Genomic DNA, 18,129 nt, shown 5'->3' on the forward strand with positions numbered 1-18,129 from the left:
TTTGTACTGGTCTGTACTGGTTTGTACTGGTTCATACTGGTTTATACTGGTTCATACTGGTTCATACTGGTTCATACTGGTTCATACTGGTTCATATTGGTTCATACTGGTCTGCAGGCCGTGGATACCCCCTCAGAGGTCGCTGATGACGATGAAGGTGACGATGATGATGAGCAGGCTCAGGAGCGCCTCCTGCAGGTCTGTATTGGTCTGTACTGGTCTGTCCTGGTCTGTACTGGTCTGTCCTGGTCTGTACTGGTCTGTACTGGTCTGTACTGGTTTGTACTGGTTCATACTGGTTTATACTGGTCTGCAGGCCGTGGATGCCCCCTCAGAGGCCGCTGATGACGATGAAGGTGACGATGATGACGAGCAGGCTCAGGAGCGCCTCCTGCAGGTCTGTACTGGTCTGTACCGGTTCATACTGGTTTGTACTGGTCTGTACTGGTCTGTACTGGTTTATACTGGTTTATACTGGTCTGTCCTGGTATGTACTGGTCTGTACTGGTTTGTACTGGTTTGTACTGGTCTGTCCTGGTCTGTACTGGTCTGTACTGGTTTGTACTGGTCTGTACTGGTCTGTACTGGTTTGTACTGGTCTGTCCTGGTCTGTACTGGTCTGTACTGGTTCATACTGGTCTATACTGGTTCATACTGGTTCATACTGGTTCATACTGGTCTGCAGGCCGTGGATGCCCCCTCAGAGGTCGCTGATGACGATGAAGGTGACGATGATGATGAGCAGGCTCAGGAGCGCCTCCTGCAGGTCTGTACCGGTCTGTACTGGTTTGTACTGGTTTGTACTGGTTCATACTGGTTTATACTGGTGGCAGATCATGGATGTCCCTGTGGAGGCCAATGACGATGAAGGTGACGATGATGATGATGAGGAGTCGGTGGCTCAGGCTCAGGAGCGCCTCCTGCAGGTCCGTACTGGTTTATACTGGTTATACTGGTCCGTACTGGTTTATACTGGTCTGTTCTGGTCCATACTGGTTATACTGGTCCATACTGGTCTGTTCTGGTCCGTACTGGTCCACACTGGCTCGTACTGGTTTATACTGGTCTGTTCTGGTCCATACTGGTCTATACTGGTCCGTACCGGTCCATACCAGTCCATACTGGTCCATACTGGTCCGTACTGGTCCATACTGGTTCATACCGGTCTGTACTGGTCTGTACTGGTCCGTACCGGTCCATACTGGTCTGTACTGGTCCGTACTGGTCCGTACTGGTCCCGCAGGCGCTGATGTCCCGCGCTGGGCGGGCGCTGCCCCGGCGGGCGCTGGAGCGGGACTGGTCCATACTGGGAGAGCTGGGCAGCGGCTCCTACGGGCGCGTGCTGCTGGCACGGCCCCGGCGCGGAGGTGAGTGCACCTGGGCACACCTGGGCACACCTGGGCACACCTGGGGACACCTGGGCACACCTGGGCACACACCTGGGCACACACCTGGGCGCACACCTGGGCACACCTGGGCACACACCTGGGCACACACCTGGGCACACCTGGGCACACCTGGGCGCACACCTGGACACACACCTGGGCACACACCTGGGCACACCTGGACACACACCTGGGCACACACCTGGGCACACCTGGACACACACCTGGGCACACACCTGGGCACACCTGGACACACACCTGGGCACAAATGGGCACTGCTGGACACACACCTGGGTCACCTGGGCACACTCCTGGGCACTCCTGGGCACACCTGGGCACACACCTGGGCACACACCTGGGCACACCTGGGCACACACCTGGGGCACCTGGGCACACACCTGGGCACACACCTGGGCACACACCTGGGCACACACCTGGGCACACCTGGGCACACACCTAGGCACACCTGGGGGCACCTGGGGATACCTGGGCACACACCTGGGAGCACTTGGGGACGCCTGGGGACACCTGGGATATCCACAGACACACCTGGGCACACACCTGGGCACACCTGGGGATACACCTGGGGGCACACACCTGGGCACACCTGGGGATACACCTGGGGGCACACACCTGGGCACACCTGGGGATACACCTGGGGGCACACACCTGGGCACACCTGGGGACATCTGAGAGCACCTGGGGATATCCACAGACACACCTGGGCACACCTGGGCATACCTGGGGACATCTGAGAGCACCTGGGGATATCCACAGGGACACCTGGGCACACCTGGGCAGCAGCTCCTATGGGCGGGTGCTGCTGGCACAGCCCTGGTGCGGAGGTGAGAGCACCTGGGGGCACCTGAGATATCCAGACACACCTGGGCACACCTGGGAGCACCTGGGGGAACGTGGGCAAACCTGGGGGCACGCCTGGGCACACCTGGAGGCACATGGGGATACACCAGGGGGCACCTGGGGACACCTGGGGGCACCTGGGATACACCTGGACACACCTGGACACACCTGGGCACACTTGGGGGCACCTGGGCACACCTGGGATACACCAGGGCATACCTGAGGGCATGTGGAGATACACCTGGGGGCACACACCTGGGCACACCTGGGGGCACACACCTGGGCACACCTGAGGGCACCTGGGAGGACGTGGAGATACACCAGGGCACACCTGGGGACACCCAGGGGAGAATTACCCAGGCGATCCCCAGGAGTGGCCAGGTGTGCCCAGGTGTATCCCAGGTGTGCCCAGGTGCCCCCAGGCATGCCCAGGTGTGTCTGTCCCTGCCCCGTGTGCTTTACCTGTGCCAGGTGTTTCTGTCCCTGACCCAGGTGTGTTCCCAGCTGACCCAGGTGTGCAGTTACCTGTCCCAGGTGTGTGTGTCCCTGTCCTAGGTGTGTGTGTCCCTGTCCTAGGTGTGTGTGTCCCTGTCCCCAGGTGTGTTACCTGTCCCTGACCCAGGTGTGCTGTTACCTGTGCAGGTGTGTTTGTCTCTGTCTCAGCTGCGTTACCTGTCCCAGGTGTGCCATTACCTGTGCAAGTGTGTTACCTGTCCCAGGTGTGTGTGTCCCTGTCCCAGGTGTGTCTGCCCCTGACCCAGGTGTGTTACCTGTGCAGTTGTGTCTGTCTCTGTCTCAGGTGCGTTCCCTGTCCCAGGTGTGTCCGTCCCTGACCCAGGTGTGCCCTTACCTGTGCAGGTGTGTTCCCTGTCCCAGGTGTGTCCGTCCCTGACCCAGGTGTGCCCTTACCTGTGCAGGTGTGTTCCCTGTCCCAGGTGTGTTCCCTGTCCCAGGTGTGCCCTTACCTGTGCAGGTGTGTTCCCTGTCCCAGGTGTGTCCGTCCCTGACCCAGGTGTGCCCTTACCTGTGCAGGTGTGTTCCCTGTCCCAAGTGTGTTCCCTGACCCAGGTGTGCCCTTACCTGTGCAGGTGTGTTCCCTGTCCCAGGTGTGTCCGTCCCTGACCCAGGTGTGCCCTTACCTGTGCAGGTGTGTTCCCTGTCCCAGGTGTGTTCCCTGTCCCAGGTGTGTCTGTCCCTGTCCCAGGTGTGCCCTTACCTGTGCAGGTGTGTTCCCTGTCCCAGGTGTGTTCCCTGACCCAGGTGTGTCCGTCCCTGACCCAGGTGTGCCCTTACCTGTGCAGGTGCGCAGGTGGCGCTGAAGCTGCTCTCCAAGGCGCGCACGCCCAGGTGCAGCTTCCTGCGGGAGTTCTGCACTCACCTGTGCCTGCGGGGGGCGCTCACCTGCATCCAGGTGCTGCCGCTCGCCTTCGAGACCCCCACGGAGTTCGGCTTCGCCCAGGAGCTCGCACCTGCCGGGGACCTGTGCGGGCTGCTCACACCTGGGGTGAGTCACAGGTGAGACAGGTGGGACAGGTGGGACAGGTGAGACAGGTGAGGGACAGGTGGGACAGGTGAGGGACAGGTGGGACATGTTAAGGACAGGTGGGACAGGTGAGGGAGAGGTGAGAGAGGTGAGGGACAGGTGGGACAGGTGAGGGACAGGTGGGACAGGTGAGGTACAGGTGAGAAAGCTGGGACAGGTGAGGTACAGGTGAGACAGGTGGGAGACAGGTGAGGGATGGAGCTCACACCTGCCGGGGACCTGTGCGGGCTGCTCACACCTGGGGTGAGTCACAGGTGAGACAGGTGGGACAGGTGGGACAGGTGAGGGACAGGGGGGACAGGTGAGGGACAGGTGGGACATGTAAAGGACAGGTGGGACAGGTGTGGGACAAGTGAGGGAGAGGTGAGAGAGGTGAGGGACAGGTGGGACAGGTGAGGTACAGGTGAGACAGGTGGGGGACAGGTGAGGGATGGAGCTCGCACCTGCCGGGGACCTGTGCGGGCTGCTCACACCTGGGGTGAGTCACAGGTGAGACAGGTGGGACAGGTGGGACAGGTGAGACAGGTGAGGGACAGGTGGGACAGGTGAGTGGGAGTAGGGGACAGTTTTGCACCTGGGTGGGAGGACAGGTGTGCACAGGTGACCTCGCAGGTGACAGCACTGGCTGGGTGACAGAGCTGAGTGTCCCCAGGTGCCCCCAGGTGTCCCCAGGTGTGCTCCTGTCCCCAGTGACCCTGAGTGACCCCATAGGTGTGACCCAGGTGCCCCCGGATGTGACTCCAGGTGTGTCCCCGCTCCCCAGGTGGTCTCTCGGAGCCGCAGGTGAACCCTCCCAGGTGCCCCCAGGTGTGTTAGCTGTCCCCAGGTGTGTTAGCTGTCCCCAGGTGTGTTAGCTGTCCCCAAGTGACCCCAGCTGTGTCCCCCCCCCCCCCAGGTGTGACCCCAGCTGTGTCCCAGGTGTGACTCCAGGTGTGTCCCCGCTCCCCAGGTGGGCCTCCTGGAGCCGCAGGTGAATCACTGCCCCTCCCAGGTGTGATCTCAGCTGTGTCACCTGTCCCAAGTTGTGTCCCCAGGTGACCCCAGGTGTGTTACCTGTCCCCAGGTGCCCCAGGTGTGACCCCAGGTGTGTCCCCAGGTGATCCCAGGTGTGTTACCTGTCACCAGGTGTCCCAGGTGTGACACGAGGTGTGTCTCCAGGTGACCCCAGGTGTGTTACCTGTCCCCAGGTGCCCCAGGTGTGACCCGCGGTGTGTCCCCAGGTGAGCCCAGGTATGTTACCTGTCCCGAGGTGTGACCCCAGGTGTGTCCCCCCTCCCCAGGTGGGCCTCCCGGAGCCGCAGGTGAAGCGCTGCGCCGCCCAGGTGTGCTCGGCGCTCTCTTACCTGCACGGCCACGCCCTGGTGCACGCCGACCTGAAGCTGGACAACGTCCTGGCCTTCGACCGCCACTGTCACCTGGTCAAGCTCGGCGACTTCGGCCTGACGCGCGCGCTGGGCTGGCAGGTGCGCCCCGCCCGCGGCCCCGCCCCCTACGCCGCGCCCGAGCTGCTGCCCCGCCCTCACCTGCGCGCAGGTGAGCCGCGCCTGGAGCCCGCCGTGGACACCTGGGCGCTGGGCGTGCTGCTCTTCGCGCTGCTCACCGGGAGCTTCCCCTGGGCCTCACCTGCGCGCTCCGACCCCGCCTTCCGCCGCTTCCGCGCCTGGCACGGCCGCACCTGCGCAGGGGAGGCGCCGCCGAGGCCGCCGCGCACCTGGCGGGGCCTGGGGGGGGCGGGGCTGGCGCTGCTGCGGGGGCTGCTCCACCCCCAGCCCGAGCGGAGGTGCCCACCTGGGGAGGTGCTCAGGTACCTGGGCGGGGCCTGGCGGGGGCGGGGGGGACAGGGGAGCTCTGCTGAGGGGAGCGGCCAGGTGAGCCCAACAGGTGAGAGTGGGAGCAGCCAGGTGAGCTCTGCTGAGGGGAGTGGGAGCAGCCAGGTGAGCCCAACAGGTGAGAGTGGGAGTGGCCAGGGGAGCTCTGCTGAGGGGAGCGGCCAGGTGAGCCCAACAGGTGAGAGTGGGAGTGGCCAGGTGAGCTCTGCTGAGGGGAGTGGCCAGGTGAGCTCTGCAGGTGAGAGTGGGAGCAGCCAGGTGAGCCCAACAGGTGAGAGTGGGAGCAGCCAGGTGAGCTCAACAGGTGAGGAGGGGAGTGGCCAGGTGAGCTCTGCTGAGGGGAGTGGCCAGGTGAGCCCAGCAGGTGAGAGTGGGAGCAGCCAGGTGAGCCCAACAGGTGAGGAGGGGAGTGGCCAGGTGAGCTCTGCAGGTGAGAGCAGCCAGGGGAGCTCTGCAGGTGAGGAGGGGAGTGGCCAGGTGAGCTCTGCAGGTGAGGAGGAACAGGTGAGCTCTGCTGGTGGGAGTGGACAGGTGAGTCCCACAGGTGGGAGCAGCCAGGTGAGCCCAACAGGTGAGGGGGGGAGTGGCCAGGGATGTTCCTCAGGTGAGAGTGGGAGTGGCCAGGTGAGCCCCACAGGTGAGAGTGGGAGTGGCCAGGTGAGCTCTGCAGGTGAGAGTGGCCAGGTGAGCCCCACAGGTGAGGGGGGGAGCAGCCAGGTGAGCTCTGCAGGTGAGAGTGGCCAGGTGAGCCCCACAGGTGACTCCGGGTCCCCCAACAGTGAGGTGGGGACACCTGGACAGGTGAGGGGAACACCTGGAGATGGGATAGAGACACCTGGACAGGTGAGAGGAACACCTGGGTGTGGGATAGAGACACCTGGACAGGTGAGGGGAACACCTGGGCATGGGAGAGGGACACCTGGACAGGTGAGGGGAACACCTGGGCATGGGAGAGGGACACCTGGACAGGTGAGGGGAACACCTGGGCATGGGAGAGGGACACCTGGACAGGTGAGGGGAACACCTGGGCATGGGAGAGGGACACCTGGACAGGTGAGGGGAACATTTGGAGTTGGGCTGGGAACACCTGGAGTGCGATGGAAACACCTGGAGATGGGATAGAAACACCTGGGATGGACAGGGAACACCTGGACAGGTGATGGACACACCTGGGATGGACAGGGAACACCTGGACAGGTGATGGACACACCTGGGATGGGCAGGGAACACCTGGACAGGTGATGGACACACCTGGGATGGGCAGGGAACACCTGGACAGGTGATGGACACACCTGGGATGGGCAGGGAGCCACACCTGGAGTTGCACCTGGGGATCCCTGTGCTCACCTGTGCACACCTGTGCACACCTGGGCTCACCTGGGCTCACCTGGGCTCACCTGGGCTCACCTGTGCTCACCTGGGCTCACCTGGGCTCACCTGGGGTTACCTGGGCTCACCTGGGCTCACCTGGGCTCACCTGGGCTCACCTGGGGATGTGGAATTCAATAAAATTCCCGGATTTTGGATTTTTGCCTCTTTTTTTCTTTTCCCTTTTCCCCCTGTTTGGGTCTGGTGGGTGGGGGAGGGGCGGGAAAATGGGGGGAGAAACGGGAAAAACGGGAAAAAAGGGAAAAAAGGGAAAAATTTGGGGGGAAATGGGGAAAAAAAGGGGAAATTTGGGGGGAAAATGGGGGGAAATGGGAAAAAATGGGGGGGAAATGGGGAAAAAATGGGAGAAGGGGGAAAAAGGGGGAAAAATGGGGAAAATGGGGAAAAAAGGGGGAAATTTGGGGGGAAAATGGGGGGAAATGGGAAAAATGGGAAAAAAAGGGAAAAATGGGGGGGAAATGGGGAAAAAATGGGAAAAATGGGGGGGAAATGGGAAAAAATGGGAAAATTGGAATTTCTGGGGAAAATGGGGAAAATGGGGGAAAAACCGGGGGGAGAAATGGGGAAAAAATGGGGGAAAATGGGAAAAAATGGAAAAAAGTGGGAAAATTGGAGCAAAACGAGGGAAAGGGAGGAAACAGGGGAAAAATGGGGAAAATGGGAAAAATGGGAAAATTGGGGAAACGGGGGAATTGGGAATTTGGGGGGAAAATGGGAATTTGGGGGGAAAAGGGGAAGGAAAGGAAAAGGAGGGAAAATTGGGGGGAAATGGGGAAATTGGGGAATTTTAAAGGATTTTTAAAGAAATTGAAAGGGAATTTAAAAGGAGTTTAAAGGGAATTTTAAAGAGATTTTAAAGAGATTTTTAAAGGTTTTTAAAAGGATTTTAAAGGAACTTTAAGGAATTTTAAAGGAATTTAAAGGGAATTTCGGAGGAGTTTAACGGGATTTTTAGAGAATTTTTGAGGAGTTTTGAAGGAATTTTCAGGGAATTTTAAAGGAATTTTAAGGAGCTGGGGAATCCAAATCCCAAACTCTTCCCACTGAACCGACACCCGAATCCCTCGTTCCCGCTTTTCTCCCCCCGGAATTCCAAGATTTCCCACAAACCCTGGAAAATTCCTTGGAAAAATAAAAATCCTGAATCTCCTTTTGCCCAACCCAGAGGGGTTTTAGGGCAAATCCCCCAAAATCCACAAATGGCAACAAATCCCCCAAATCCCAAATCCCCCAAATCCCCAATCCCCCACATTCTAATCCCATAAATCCCAAATCCCATAAATCCCAAATCCCCCAAATTCCAAATCCCCCAAATCTCCCAAATCCCAATCCCATAAATCCCAAATCCCGTCAATCCCAAATCCCCACCCAACCCCCAATCCCAAATCTCCAGATCCCAAATCCCCAATCCCATCAATCCCAAAGCTCAATCCCATCAATCCAAATCCCACAAACCCCAAATCCCATCAATCCCAAAGCTCAATCCCATCAATCCAAATCCCACAAACCCCAAATCCCACCCATCCCATCAATCCCAAATCCCCTAAATCCCACAAACCCCCCAAACCAACCCCATAAACCCCAAATCCACAAATCCCAATCCCAGCAATCCCAAATCCCCAATCCCCAAATCCCCAAAATCCCAACTCCCCAATCCCATCCATCCCATCAATACCAAAATCCCCAATCCCCAATCCCATCAATCCCCAATCCCATCAATCCCCAATCCCATCAATCCCAACTCCCCAAAACCAAATCCCCAATCCCCCCAATCCCCCCCAATCCCATCAATCCCCCAATCCCCCCAATCCCCTCAATCCCATAAATCCCCCCAATCTCCAATCCCTCCAATCCCCCCAAATCCCCAATCCCATCAATCCCCAATCCCAAATCCCCCCAATCCCCCCAATCCCCAATCCCCCGATCCCCCTGATCCCATCAATCCCCCCAATCCCATCAATCCCAAATCCCCCCAATCCCATCAATCCCCAATCCCCCCAATCCCCCCAATCCCATCAATCCCAAATCCCCCCAATCCCATCAATCCCCAATCCCCCCAATCCCATCAATCCCATCAATCCCATCGATCCCATCAATCCCCCCAATCCCATCGATCCCCCAATCCACCCAATCCCCCCAATCCCATCAATCCCCCCAATCGCCCCAATCCCCCCAATCCCATAAATCCCCCCAATCTCCAATCCCATCAATCCCCCAATCCCCCCAAATCCCCAATCCCCAATCCCATCAATCCCAAATCCCCCCAATCCCCCCAATCCCCCCATTCCCATCAATCCCATCAATCCCCCAATCCCCCCAATCCCATCAATCCCCCCAATCCCCAATCCCAAATCCCCCCAATCCCCCCAATCCCATCAATCCCCCCAATCTCCAATCCCCCCAATCCCCCCGATCCCATCAATCCCCCCAATCCCAAATCCCATCAATCCCCAATCCCCCCGATCCCCCCAATCCCCCCGATCCCATCAATCCCCCCGATCCCCCCGATCCCATCAATCCCCCCGATCCCATCAATCCCATCAATCCCCCCAATCCCATCAATCCCCCCGATCCCCCCGATCCCATCAATCCCCCGATCCCCCGATCCCATCAATCCCCCGATCCCCCGATCCCATCAATCCCATCAATCCCCCGATCCCATCAATCCCATCAATCCCATCAATCCCCCCGATCCCATCAATCCCATCAATCCCATCAATCCCCCCGATCCCATCAATCCCCCCAATCCCCCCGATCCCCTCGATCCCATCAATTCCCCCGATCCCATCAATCCCATCAATCCCATCAATCCCCCCCGATCCCCCCGATCCCATCAATCCCATCAATCCCCCAATCCCCCCGATCCCATCAATCCCCCCGATCCCCCCGATCCCATCAATCCCCCGATCCCATCAATCCCCCCGATCCCATCAATCCCCCCGATCCCATCAATCCCCCGATCCCATCAATCCCCCGATCCCCCCGATCCCATCAATTCCCCATCAATCCCGCGGGTCCCCGCTCCCGCCCCGCTCCCTCCCGGCCGCTCCCGCCGCCCTTCGCTCCCGCGGCCGCTCCGGGGCCGAAGTTCCGGGCACGGGCGGGAGCGGCCGAGGTGGGGCCGGGATTGGGGGGATCGGGGGGATCCAGGGGGGGGATCGGGAACATTCCCGGGATCCGGGGGGGATCGGGAACATTCCTGGGATCGGGAACATTCCCGGGATCCAGGGGGGATCGGGAACATTCCCGGAATCGGGGGGATCGGGGGGGATCGGGAACATTCCCGGGATCGGGGGGATCGGGAACATTCCTGCGATCCAGGGGGGATCGGGAACATTCCCGGGATCGGGGGGGGTCGGGAACATTCCCGGGATCCAGGGGGGGATCGGGAACATTCCCGGGATTGGGGGGGATCGGGAACATTCCCGGGATTGGGGGGGATCGAGAACATTCCCGGGATTGGGGGGGATCGAGAACATTCCCGGGATCGGGGGGGGATCGGGAACATTCCTGGGATCGGGGGGGATCGGGAACATTCCCGGGATCGGGGGGGATCGGGAACATTCCCGGGATCCAGGGGGGGATCGGGAACATTCCCGGGATCCAGGGGGGGATCGGGAACATTCCCGGGATCGGGGGGGGATCGGGAACATTCCTGGGATCGGGGGGGATCGGGAACATTCCCGGGATCCAGGGGGGATCGGGAACATTCCCGGGATCGGGGGGGATTGGGAACATTCCTGGGATCGGGGGGGGATCGGGAACATTCCTGGGATCGGGGGGGATCGGGAACATTCCCGGGATCGGGGGGGATCGGGAACATTCCCGGGATCGGGGGGGATCGGGAACATTCCCGGGATTGGGGGGGATCGAGAACATTCCCGGGATTGGGGGGGATCGAGAACATTCCCGGGATCGGGGGGGGATCGGGAACATTCCTGGGATCGGGGGGGATCGGGAACATTCCCGGGATCCAGGGGGGGATCGGGAACATTCCTGGGATCGGGGGGGATCGGGAACATTCCTGGGATCGGGGGGGATCGGGAACATTCCCGGGATTGGGGGGGATCGGGAACATTCCCGGAATCGGGGGGGATCGGGAACATTCCTGGGATCGGGGGGGATCGGGAACATTCCTGGGATCGGGGGGGATCGGGAACATTCCCGGGATCCAGGGGGGGATCAGGAACATTCCTGGGATCGGGGGGATCGGGAACATTCCCGGGATCGGGGGGGATCGGGAACATTCCCGGGATCCAGGGGGGGATCGGGAACATTCCCGGGATCCAGGGGGGGATCGGGAACATTCCCGGGATCGGGGGGGGATCGGGAACATTCCTGGGATCGGGGGGGATCGGGAACATTCCCGGGATCCAGGGGGGATCGGGAACATTCCCGGGATCGGGGGGGATTGGGAACATTCCTGGGATCGGGGGGGGATCGGGAACATTCCTGGGATCGGGGGGGATCGGGAACATTCCCGGGATCGGGGGGGATCGGGAACATTCCCGGGATCGGGGGGGATCGGGAACATTCCCGGGATTGGGGGGGATCGAGAACATTCCCGGGATTGGGGGGGATCGAGAACATTCCTGGGATCGGGGGGGATCGGGAACATTCCCGGGATCCAGGGGGGGATCGGGAACATTCCTGGGATCGGGGGGGATCGGGAACATTCCTGGGATCGGGGGGGATCGGGAACATTCCCGGGATTGGGGGGGATCGGGAACATTCCCGGAATCGGGGGGGATCGGGAACATTCCTGGGATCGGGGGGGATCGGGAACATTCCTGGGATCGGGGGGGATCGGGAACATTCCCGGGATTGGGGGGGATCGGGAACATTCCCGGAATCGGGGGGGATCGGGAACATTCCTGGGATCGGGGGGGATCGGGAACATTCCCGGGATCCAGGGGGGGATCGGGAACATTCCCGGGATCGGGGGGATTGGGAACATTCCCGGGATCGGGGTGGATCGGGAACATTCCCGGGATCCAGGGGGGGATCGGGAACATTCCCGGGATCGGGGGGGATCGGCAACATTCCTGGGATCGGGGGGAATTTGAGATCACGGGGGGGTTTTGGGATCCAGGTGGAATTTTGGGATCGTGGTGGAATTTTGGGATCATTTCCTTCAATCCCCGTGGGTTTTTGGGGGTTTCCCTCAATCCTGGTGGATTTTTGGGGATCTTTCCCCAAGCCTGGGGGATTTTTGCGATCCCGGTGGATTTTTGGGAACGTTTCTCCAGATCCAGGTGGATTTTTGGGAATATTTCCTTGGATCCCAGTGGATTTGTGGGATCCTGAAGGATTTTTGGGAATGTTTTCCCAGATCCCAGGGGATTTTTGTGATCCTGGTGAATTTTTGGGAATGTTTTCCCAGATCCCAGGGGATTTTGGGGATCCTGGTGGATTTTTGGGAAGGTTTCCCTCAATCCTGGTGGATTTGTGGGAATATTTCTGAGAATTCTGGTGGATTTTTCGGGAACGTTTTTCCTGATCCCGGTGGATTTCTGGGATCCCGGTGGATTTTTAGGAATATTCCTGTGAACCCCGGAGGATTTCTGGGATCCCGGTGGATTTTCGGGAACATTTCTCCAGATCCCAGTGGATTTCTGGGATCCCGGTGGATTTTTAGGAATATTCCTGTGAATCCCGGAGGATTTTAGGGATCCCGGTGGATTTCTGGGATCCCGGTGGATTTTGGGAGCATTTCCTTTTCCCCTTTTCCCTTTTCCCTCCCCCACCCCATTCCCGCTTTCCCCAACCCCAATTCCAGACCCTGACCCTGGAATTTCTCCTCCCCCGCAGGATCGAGATCGGGATCAGCGTCGGGATCAGGATTGGGATCGGGATCGGGATTAGGATTGGGATCAACATCGGGATTGAGATTGGGATCAGGATTGGGATTGGGATTGGGGTCAGGATCGGGATTGGATTGGATCAGGATCAGGATTAGGATTGGGATCAGGATCAGGATCAGGATTGGACTGGGATTGGGATCAACATCGGGATTGAGATTGGGATCAGGATTGGGATTGGATTGGATCAGGATCAGGACCAGGAACGGGATCAGGAACAGGATCGGGAATAGGATCAGGACCAGGAAATCGGGATCGGGACTGGGATCAGCATTGGGATCAGGACCAGGAAATTGGGATCGGGATCAGGATCAGGACCAGGACCAGGACCAGGACTGGGATCGGGATCGGGATCAGGACCAGGAATTTGGGATCGGGACCAGGATCAGGACCGATACCAGGACCAGGACCAGGACCGGGATCGGGATCGGGATCAGGAATGGGATCGGGATCAGGAATGGAATCGGCAGTCCCGACCCCGCTGCTGCTGCTGGCGCTCTCCGCGCTCCATCCCATAATAGGTGAGTTTGTGGGATCGGGAATTGGGAACTTCGGGATCCAGATCCCTGTCCTGGGAATGGGGATCCTGAACTCCGGGAACGGGAAACCCCAAAAACGACAGAAACCCCAAAAATCCCGGGAATGGGAAACCCCAAAAATCCCGGGAATGGGAAATCTTAAAATCTCCGGGATATGGAAACCCCAAAATCCTGGGAATAGGAAACCCCAAAATCCCGGGAATGGGAAACCCCAAAAATCCTGGGAATGGGAAACCCCAAAAATCCTGGGAATGGGAAACCCCCGAAACCCCGGGAATGGGAAATCCTAAAATCTCCGGGATATGGAAACCCCAAAATCCTGGGAATAGGAACCCCCAAAATCCTGGGAATAGGAAACCCCAAAAATCCCCGGGAATGGGAAACCCCAAAAAACCCCGGAATGTGAAATCCTAAAATCTCCGGGATATGGAAACCCCAAAAATCCCGGGAATGGGAAACCCCAAAAATCCCGGGAATAGGAAACCCCAAAATCCCAGGAATAGGAAACCCCAAAATCCTGGGAATAGGAAACCCCAAAATCCCCGGGAATGGGAAACCCCAAAAACCCCCAGAATGGGAAACCCCAAAAATCCCGGGAATAGGAAACCCCAAAAATCCCGGGAATAGGAAACCCCAAAAATCCCGGGAATAGGAAACCCCAAAATCCCCTGGAATGGGAAACCCCAAAAATCCCGGGAATGGGAAACCCCAAAAATCCCGGGAATGGGAAATCCCAAAATCCCCTGGAATGGGAAATCCTAAAATCTCCGGGATATTAAACCCAAAAATCCCGGGAATGGGAAATCCCAAAATCCCGGGAATGGGAAACCCCAAAATCCTGGGAATAGGAAACCCCAAAATCCCGGGAATGGGAAACCCCAAAAACTCCCGGAATGGGAAACCCCAAAAAACCCCGGAATGGGAAATCCTAAAATCTCCAGGATATGGAAACCCCAAAAATCCCGGGAATGGGAAACCCCAAAAATCCCAGGATATGGAACCCCAAAAATCCCAGGAATAGGAAACCCCAAAATCCCAGGAATAGGAAACCCCAAAATCCCAGGAATAGGAAACCCCAAAAACCCCCAGAATGGGAAACCCCAAAAATCCCGGGAATAGGAAACCCCAAAAATCCCGGGAATAGGAAACCCCAAAATCCCCTGGAATGGGAAACCCCAAAAATCCCGGGAATGGGAAACCCCAAAAATCCCGGGAATGGGAAATCCCAAAATCCCCTGGAATGGGAAATCCTAAAATCTCCGGGATATTAAACCCAAAAATCCCGGGAATGGGAAATCCCAAAATCCCGGGAATGGGAAACCCCAAAAACTCCCGGAATGGGAAACCCCAAAAAACCCCGGAATGGGAAATCCTAAAATCTCCAGGATATGGAAACCCCAAAAATCCCGGGAATGGGAAACCCCAAAAATCCCAGGATATGGAACCCCAAAAATCCCAGGAATAGGAAACCCCAAAATCCCAGGAATAGGAAACCCCAAAATCCCAGGAATAGGAAACCCCAAAAACCCCTGGAATGGGAAACCCCAAAAAACCCTGGAATGGGAAATCCTAAAATCTCCGGGATATGGAAACCCCAAAAAATCCCGGGAATGGGAAACCCCAAAAACCCTGGGAACCCCAAAACTCCAGGAATGGGAAACCCCCAAAACCCCAGAAACCCCAAAAATCCCAGGATATGGAACCCCAAAATCCTGGGAATGGGAAATCCCAAAAACCCCGGGAACCCCAAAAACTCCGGGAACGGGAACCCACAACTGCCGGGATATTGATCCCGAACAATTTGGGAATTTGATCCCAAACAACCTGGGGCCATTGATCCGAAGGAATTCGGGGTATTGATCCCAACCCGTCCCAGGCCATTGATCCCAATCAATCGGGAGTATTGATCCAATCAGTCTGGGATATTGATCCAATCAATCTGGGATATTGATCCAATCAATCGGGAGTATTGATCCAATCAATCGGGAGTATTGATCCAATCAGTCTGGGATATTGATCCAATCAATCAGGAGTATTGATCCAATCAGTCCCAGAGTGTCCATCCAGATCAATGGTTGGGGATCAATAATCAATAATCAGTCTGGGATATTGATCCAATCAGTCCCCGAGTGTCCATCCAGATCAATGGTTGGGGATCAATAATCAATAATCAGTCGGGGATATTGATCCAATCAGTCTGGGATATTGATCCAATCAATCGGGAGTATTGATCCAATCAATCGGGAGTATTGATCCAATCAATCTGGGATATTGATCCAATCAATCAGGAGTATTGATCCAATCAGTCCCAGAGTGTCCATTCAGATCAATGGTTTGGGATCAATAATCAATAATCAGTCTGGGATATTGATCCCAACCCATCCCAGGCTATTGACCCCAATCAATCAGGATCATTGATCCCAATCAATCCATGATCATTGCCCTCAATCAATCAGGGTTATCGATCCCAATCACTCAGGATTATCGATCCCAATCACTCAGGATTATCGATCCCAATCAATCCATGATCATTGATCCCAATTGATCGGGGATCATTGCCCCAATCACTCAGGATTATCGATCCCAATCACTCAGGATTATCGATCCCAATCGATCGGGGATTATCAATCCCAATCAATCAGGATAATCAATCCCAATCGATCTGTGATCATTGCCCTCAATAAATCTAGATTATCGATCCAAATTGATTGGGATCATTGCCCCCAATCACTCAGGATTATCGATCCCAATCACTCAGGATTATCGATCCCAATCGATCGAGGATCATTGCCCCGGTCAATCAGGATTATCGATCCCAGTCAATCAGGTTTCTCGATCCCAATCGATCAGGATTATCGATCCCAATTGATCGGGGATCATTGCCCCGGTCAATCAGGATTATCGATCCCAATCACTCAGGATTATCGATCCCAATCAATCGAGGATCATTGCCCTCAATCAATCAGGATTATCGATCCCAGTCAATCAGGATTATCGATCTCACCCCACGCCCCTCCGGCTTTCTCCCAGGGCAGCCCCGGGAGCCGCTGCTGATCCTGGCGGAGCCGGAGCCGGCCGGGATCCGCCTGCGCTGCCTCCCGGAGCCGCCGCTGGCCGCGCTCCGCCCGCTGCGGGGCCCGGGGGGCGGCCGGGCCGGGCCGGGAGCGGCCCCGGAGCCCGCGGGGAGCTCGGGGCTGCTGCTGCGGCCGGGCCCGGGCGGCGCCGCCGCCGCCGCCTGCAGAGCCCCGGGCCCGGGAGCGGCCCCGGAGCCCGCGGGGATCAGCTCCGGTCACCGGGGAGAGGGAGCGGCCCCGGAGTCCGCCGTGATCATCGCCGGTGAGCGGGAGCGGCTGGGGGGGATTGCCGCGCTCTGCTGGGTGGGCTGGGGGGTTTATTGGGACTTTTTGGGGATTTTCTGGGGGTTTTTTGGGATTTTCTGGGGATTTTTGGGATTTTCTGGGACTTTTTTGGGATTTTCTGGGGTTTTTTTGGGGATTTTCTGGGTTGTTTTTTTTTTGGGATGCTCTGGGGATTTTTTTTAGATTTTCTGGGATTTTTTTTTTTTTTATTTTTCTGGGGATTTTTTTGGGATTTTCTGCGAGGTTTTTTGGGACTTTTTTCAGATTTTTTTTGGATTTTCTGGAGATTTTTTGGGGGTTTTTTGGGACTTTTTTCAGATTTTTGGGGGATTTTCTGGGGAGTTTTTTGGGGATTTTCTGTTTTTTTTTTTTTTGGGGGGGGGATTTTCTGTGATTTTTTTGGGATTTTCTAGGACTTTTTGGAGATTTTCCGGGGATTTTCTGGGGATTTTCTGGGGTTTTTTTCGGGGACTTTTTTCAGACTTTTTCGGGGATTTTTTTTGGATTTTCTGGGGGTTTTTTGGGACTTTTTTCAGATTTTTTTTGGGATTTTCTGGGGATTTTCTGGGGTTTTTTGGGGGTTTTGTGGCTTTTTTTTTTTTTTTTTTTTTGATTTTCTGAGGGTTTTCTTGGGATTTTTGGGGGATTTTCTGGACTTTTTTGGGGATTTTCTGGAGGGTTTTTTGGGATTTTTTTTTTTTTTATTTTCTAGGGGTTTTTTTGATTTTCTGGGTATTTTTTATTTTTATTTTTGGGGGATTTTCTGAGGATTTTTATGGGATTTTCTGGGAGTTTTTTGGGGACTTTTTGTGGATTTTCTGGGGATTTTCTGGGGGTTTTTGTGATTTTCTGGGAATTTTTTTTGATTTTTTGGGGATTTTCTGGAAGTTTTTTGGGGATTTTTTTGGGATTTTTTGGAGGGTTTTTTGGAATTTTCTGGACGATTTTTTAAAATTTTCTGTGGTTTTTTTGGATTTTCTGGGGTTTTTTTAAATTTATTTTTTGGGGACTTTCTGAGGATTTTTTGGGGGATTTTCTGGGTTTTTTTTGGGATTTTCTAGGACTTTTTGGAGATTTTCCGGGGATTTTCTGGGGATTTTCTGGGGTTTTTTTCGGGGACATTTTTCAGACTTTTTCGGGGATTTTTTTTGGATTTTCTGGGGGTTTTTTGGGACTTTTTTCAGATTTTTTTTGGGATTTTCTGGGGATTTTCTGGGGTTTTTTGGGGGTTTTGTGGCTTTTTTTTTTTTTTTTTTTTGATTTTCTGAGGGTTTTCTTGGGATTTTTGGGGGATTTTCTGGACTTTTTTGGGGATTTTCTGGAGGGTTTTTTGGGATTTTTTTTTTTTTTATTTTCTAGGGTT

The 18,129-nt window shown here is 56.1% G+C and overlaps 1 protein-coding gene across 1 annotated transcript; it reads left to right on the top strand.

Moving 5' to 3' along the window:
• Window positions 1-772: 772 nt before the first annotated feature.
• On the top strand, window positions 773-7,144 carry LOC132334713 (hornerin-like). Its single transcript, XM_059860802.1, has 4 exons — window positions 773-926; window positions 1,244-1,367; window positions 3,548-3,750; window positions 5,070-7,144. Exons 1-4 carry the CDS (start codon window positions 837-839, stop codon window positions 6,738-6,740), a joined length of 2,088 nt encoding a protein of 695 aa, XP_059716785.1. The 5' UTR covers window positions 773-836; the 3' UTR covers window positions 6,741-7,144.
• The last annotated feature ends 10,985 nt before the right edge of the window (window positions 7,145-18,129 follow it).

This window comes from Haemorhous mexicanus, chromosome 16 (genome assembly GCF_027477595.1).
Source record: "Haemorhous mexicanus isolate bHaeMex1 chromosome 16, bHaeMex1.pri, whole genome shotgun sequence".
NCBI lineage: Eukaryota > Metazoa > Chordata > Aves > Passeriformes > Fringillidae > Haemorhous > Haemorhous mexicanus.

What these genes read in the sequence shown, in the direction of transcription:
- LOC132334713 (XM_059860802.1), top strand. Translation starts at nt 837, where the DNA reads ATGGATGTCCCTGTGGAGGCCAATGACGATGAAGGTGACGATGATGAT. An exon ending in GGCACGGCCCCGGCGCGGAG is followed by an intron (nt 1,368 to 3,547) that starts GTGAGTGCACCT and finishes TTACCTGTGCAG; the next exon opens with GTGCGCAGGTGGCGCTGAAG. An exon ending in GCGGGCTGCTCACACCTGGG is followed by an intron (nt 3,751 to 5,069) that starts GTGAGTCACAGG and finishes CCCCCTCCCCAG; the next exon opens with GTGGGCCTCCCGGAGCCGCA.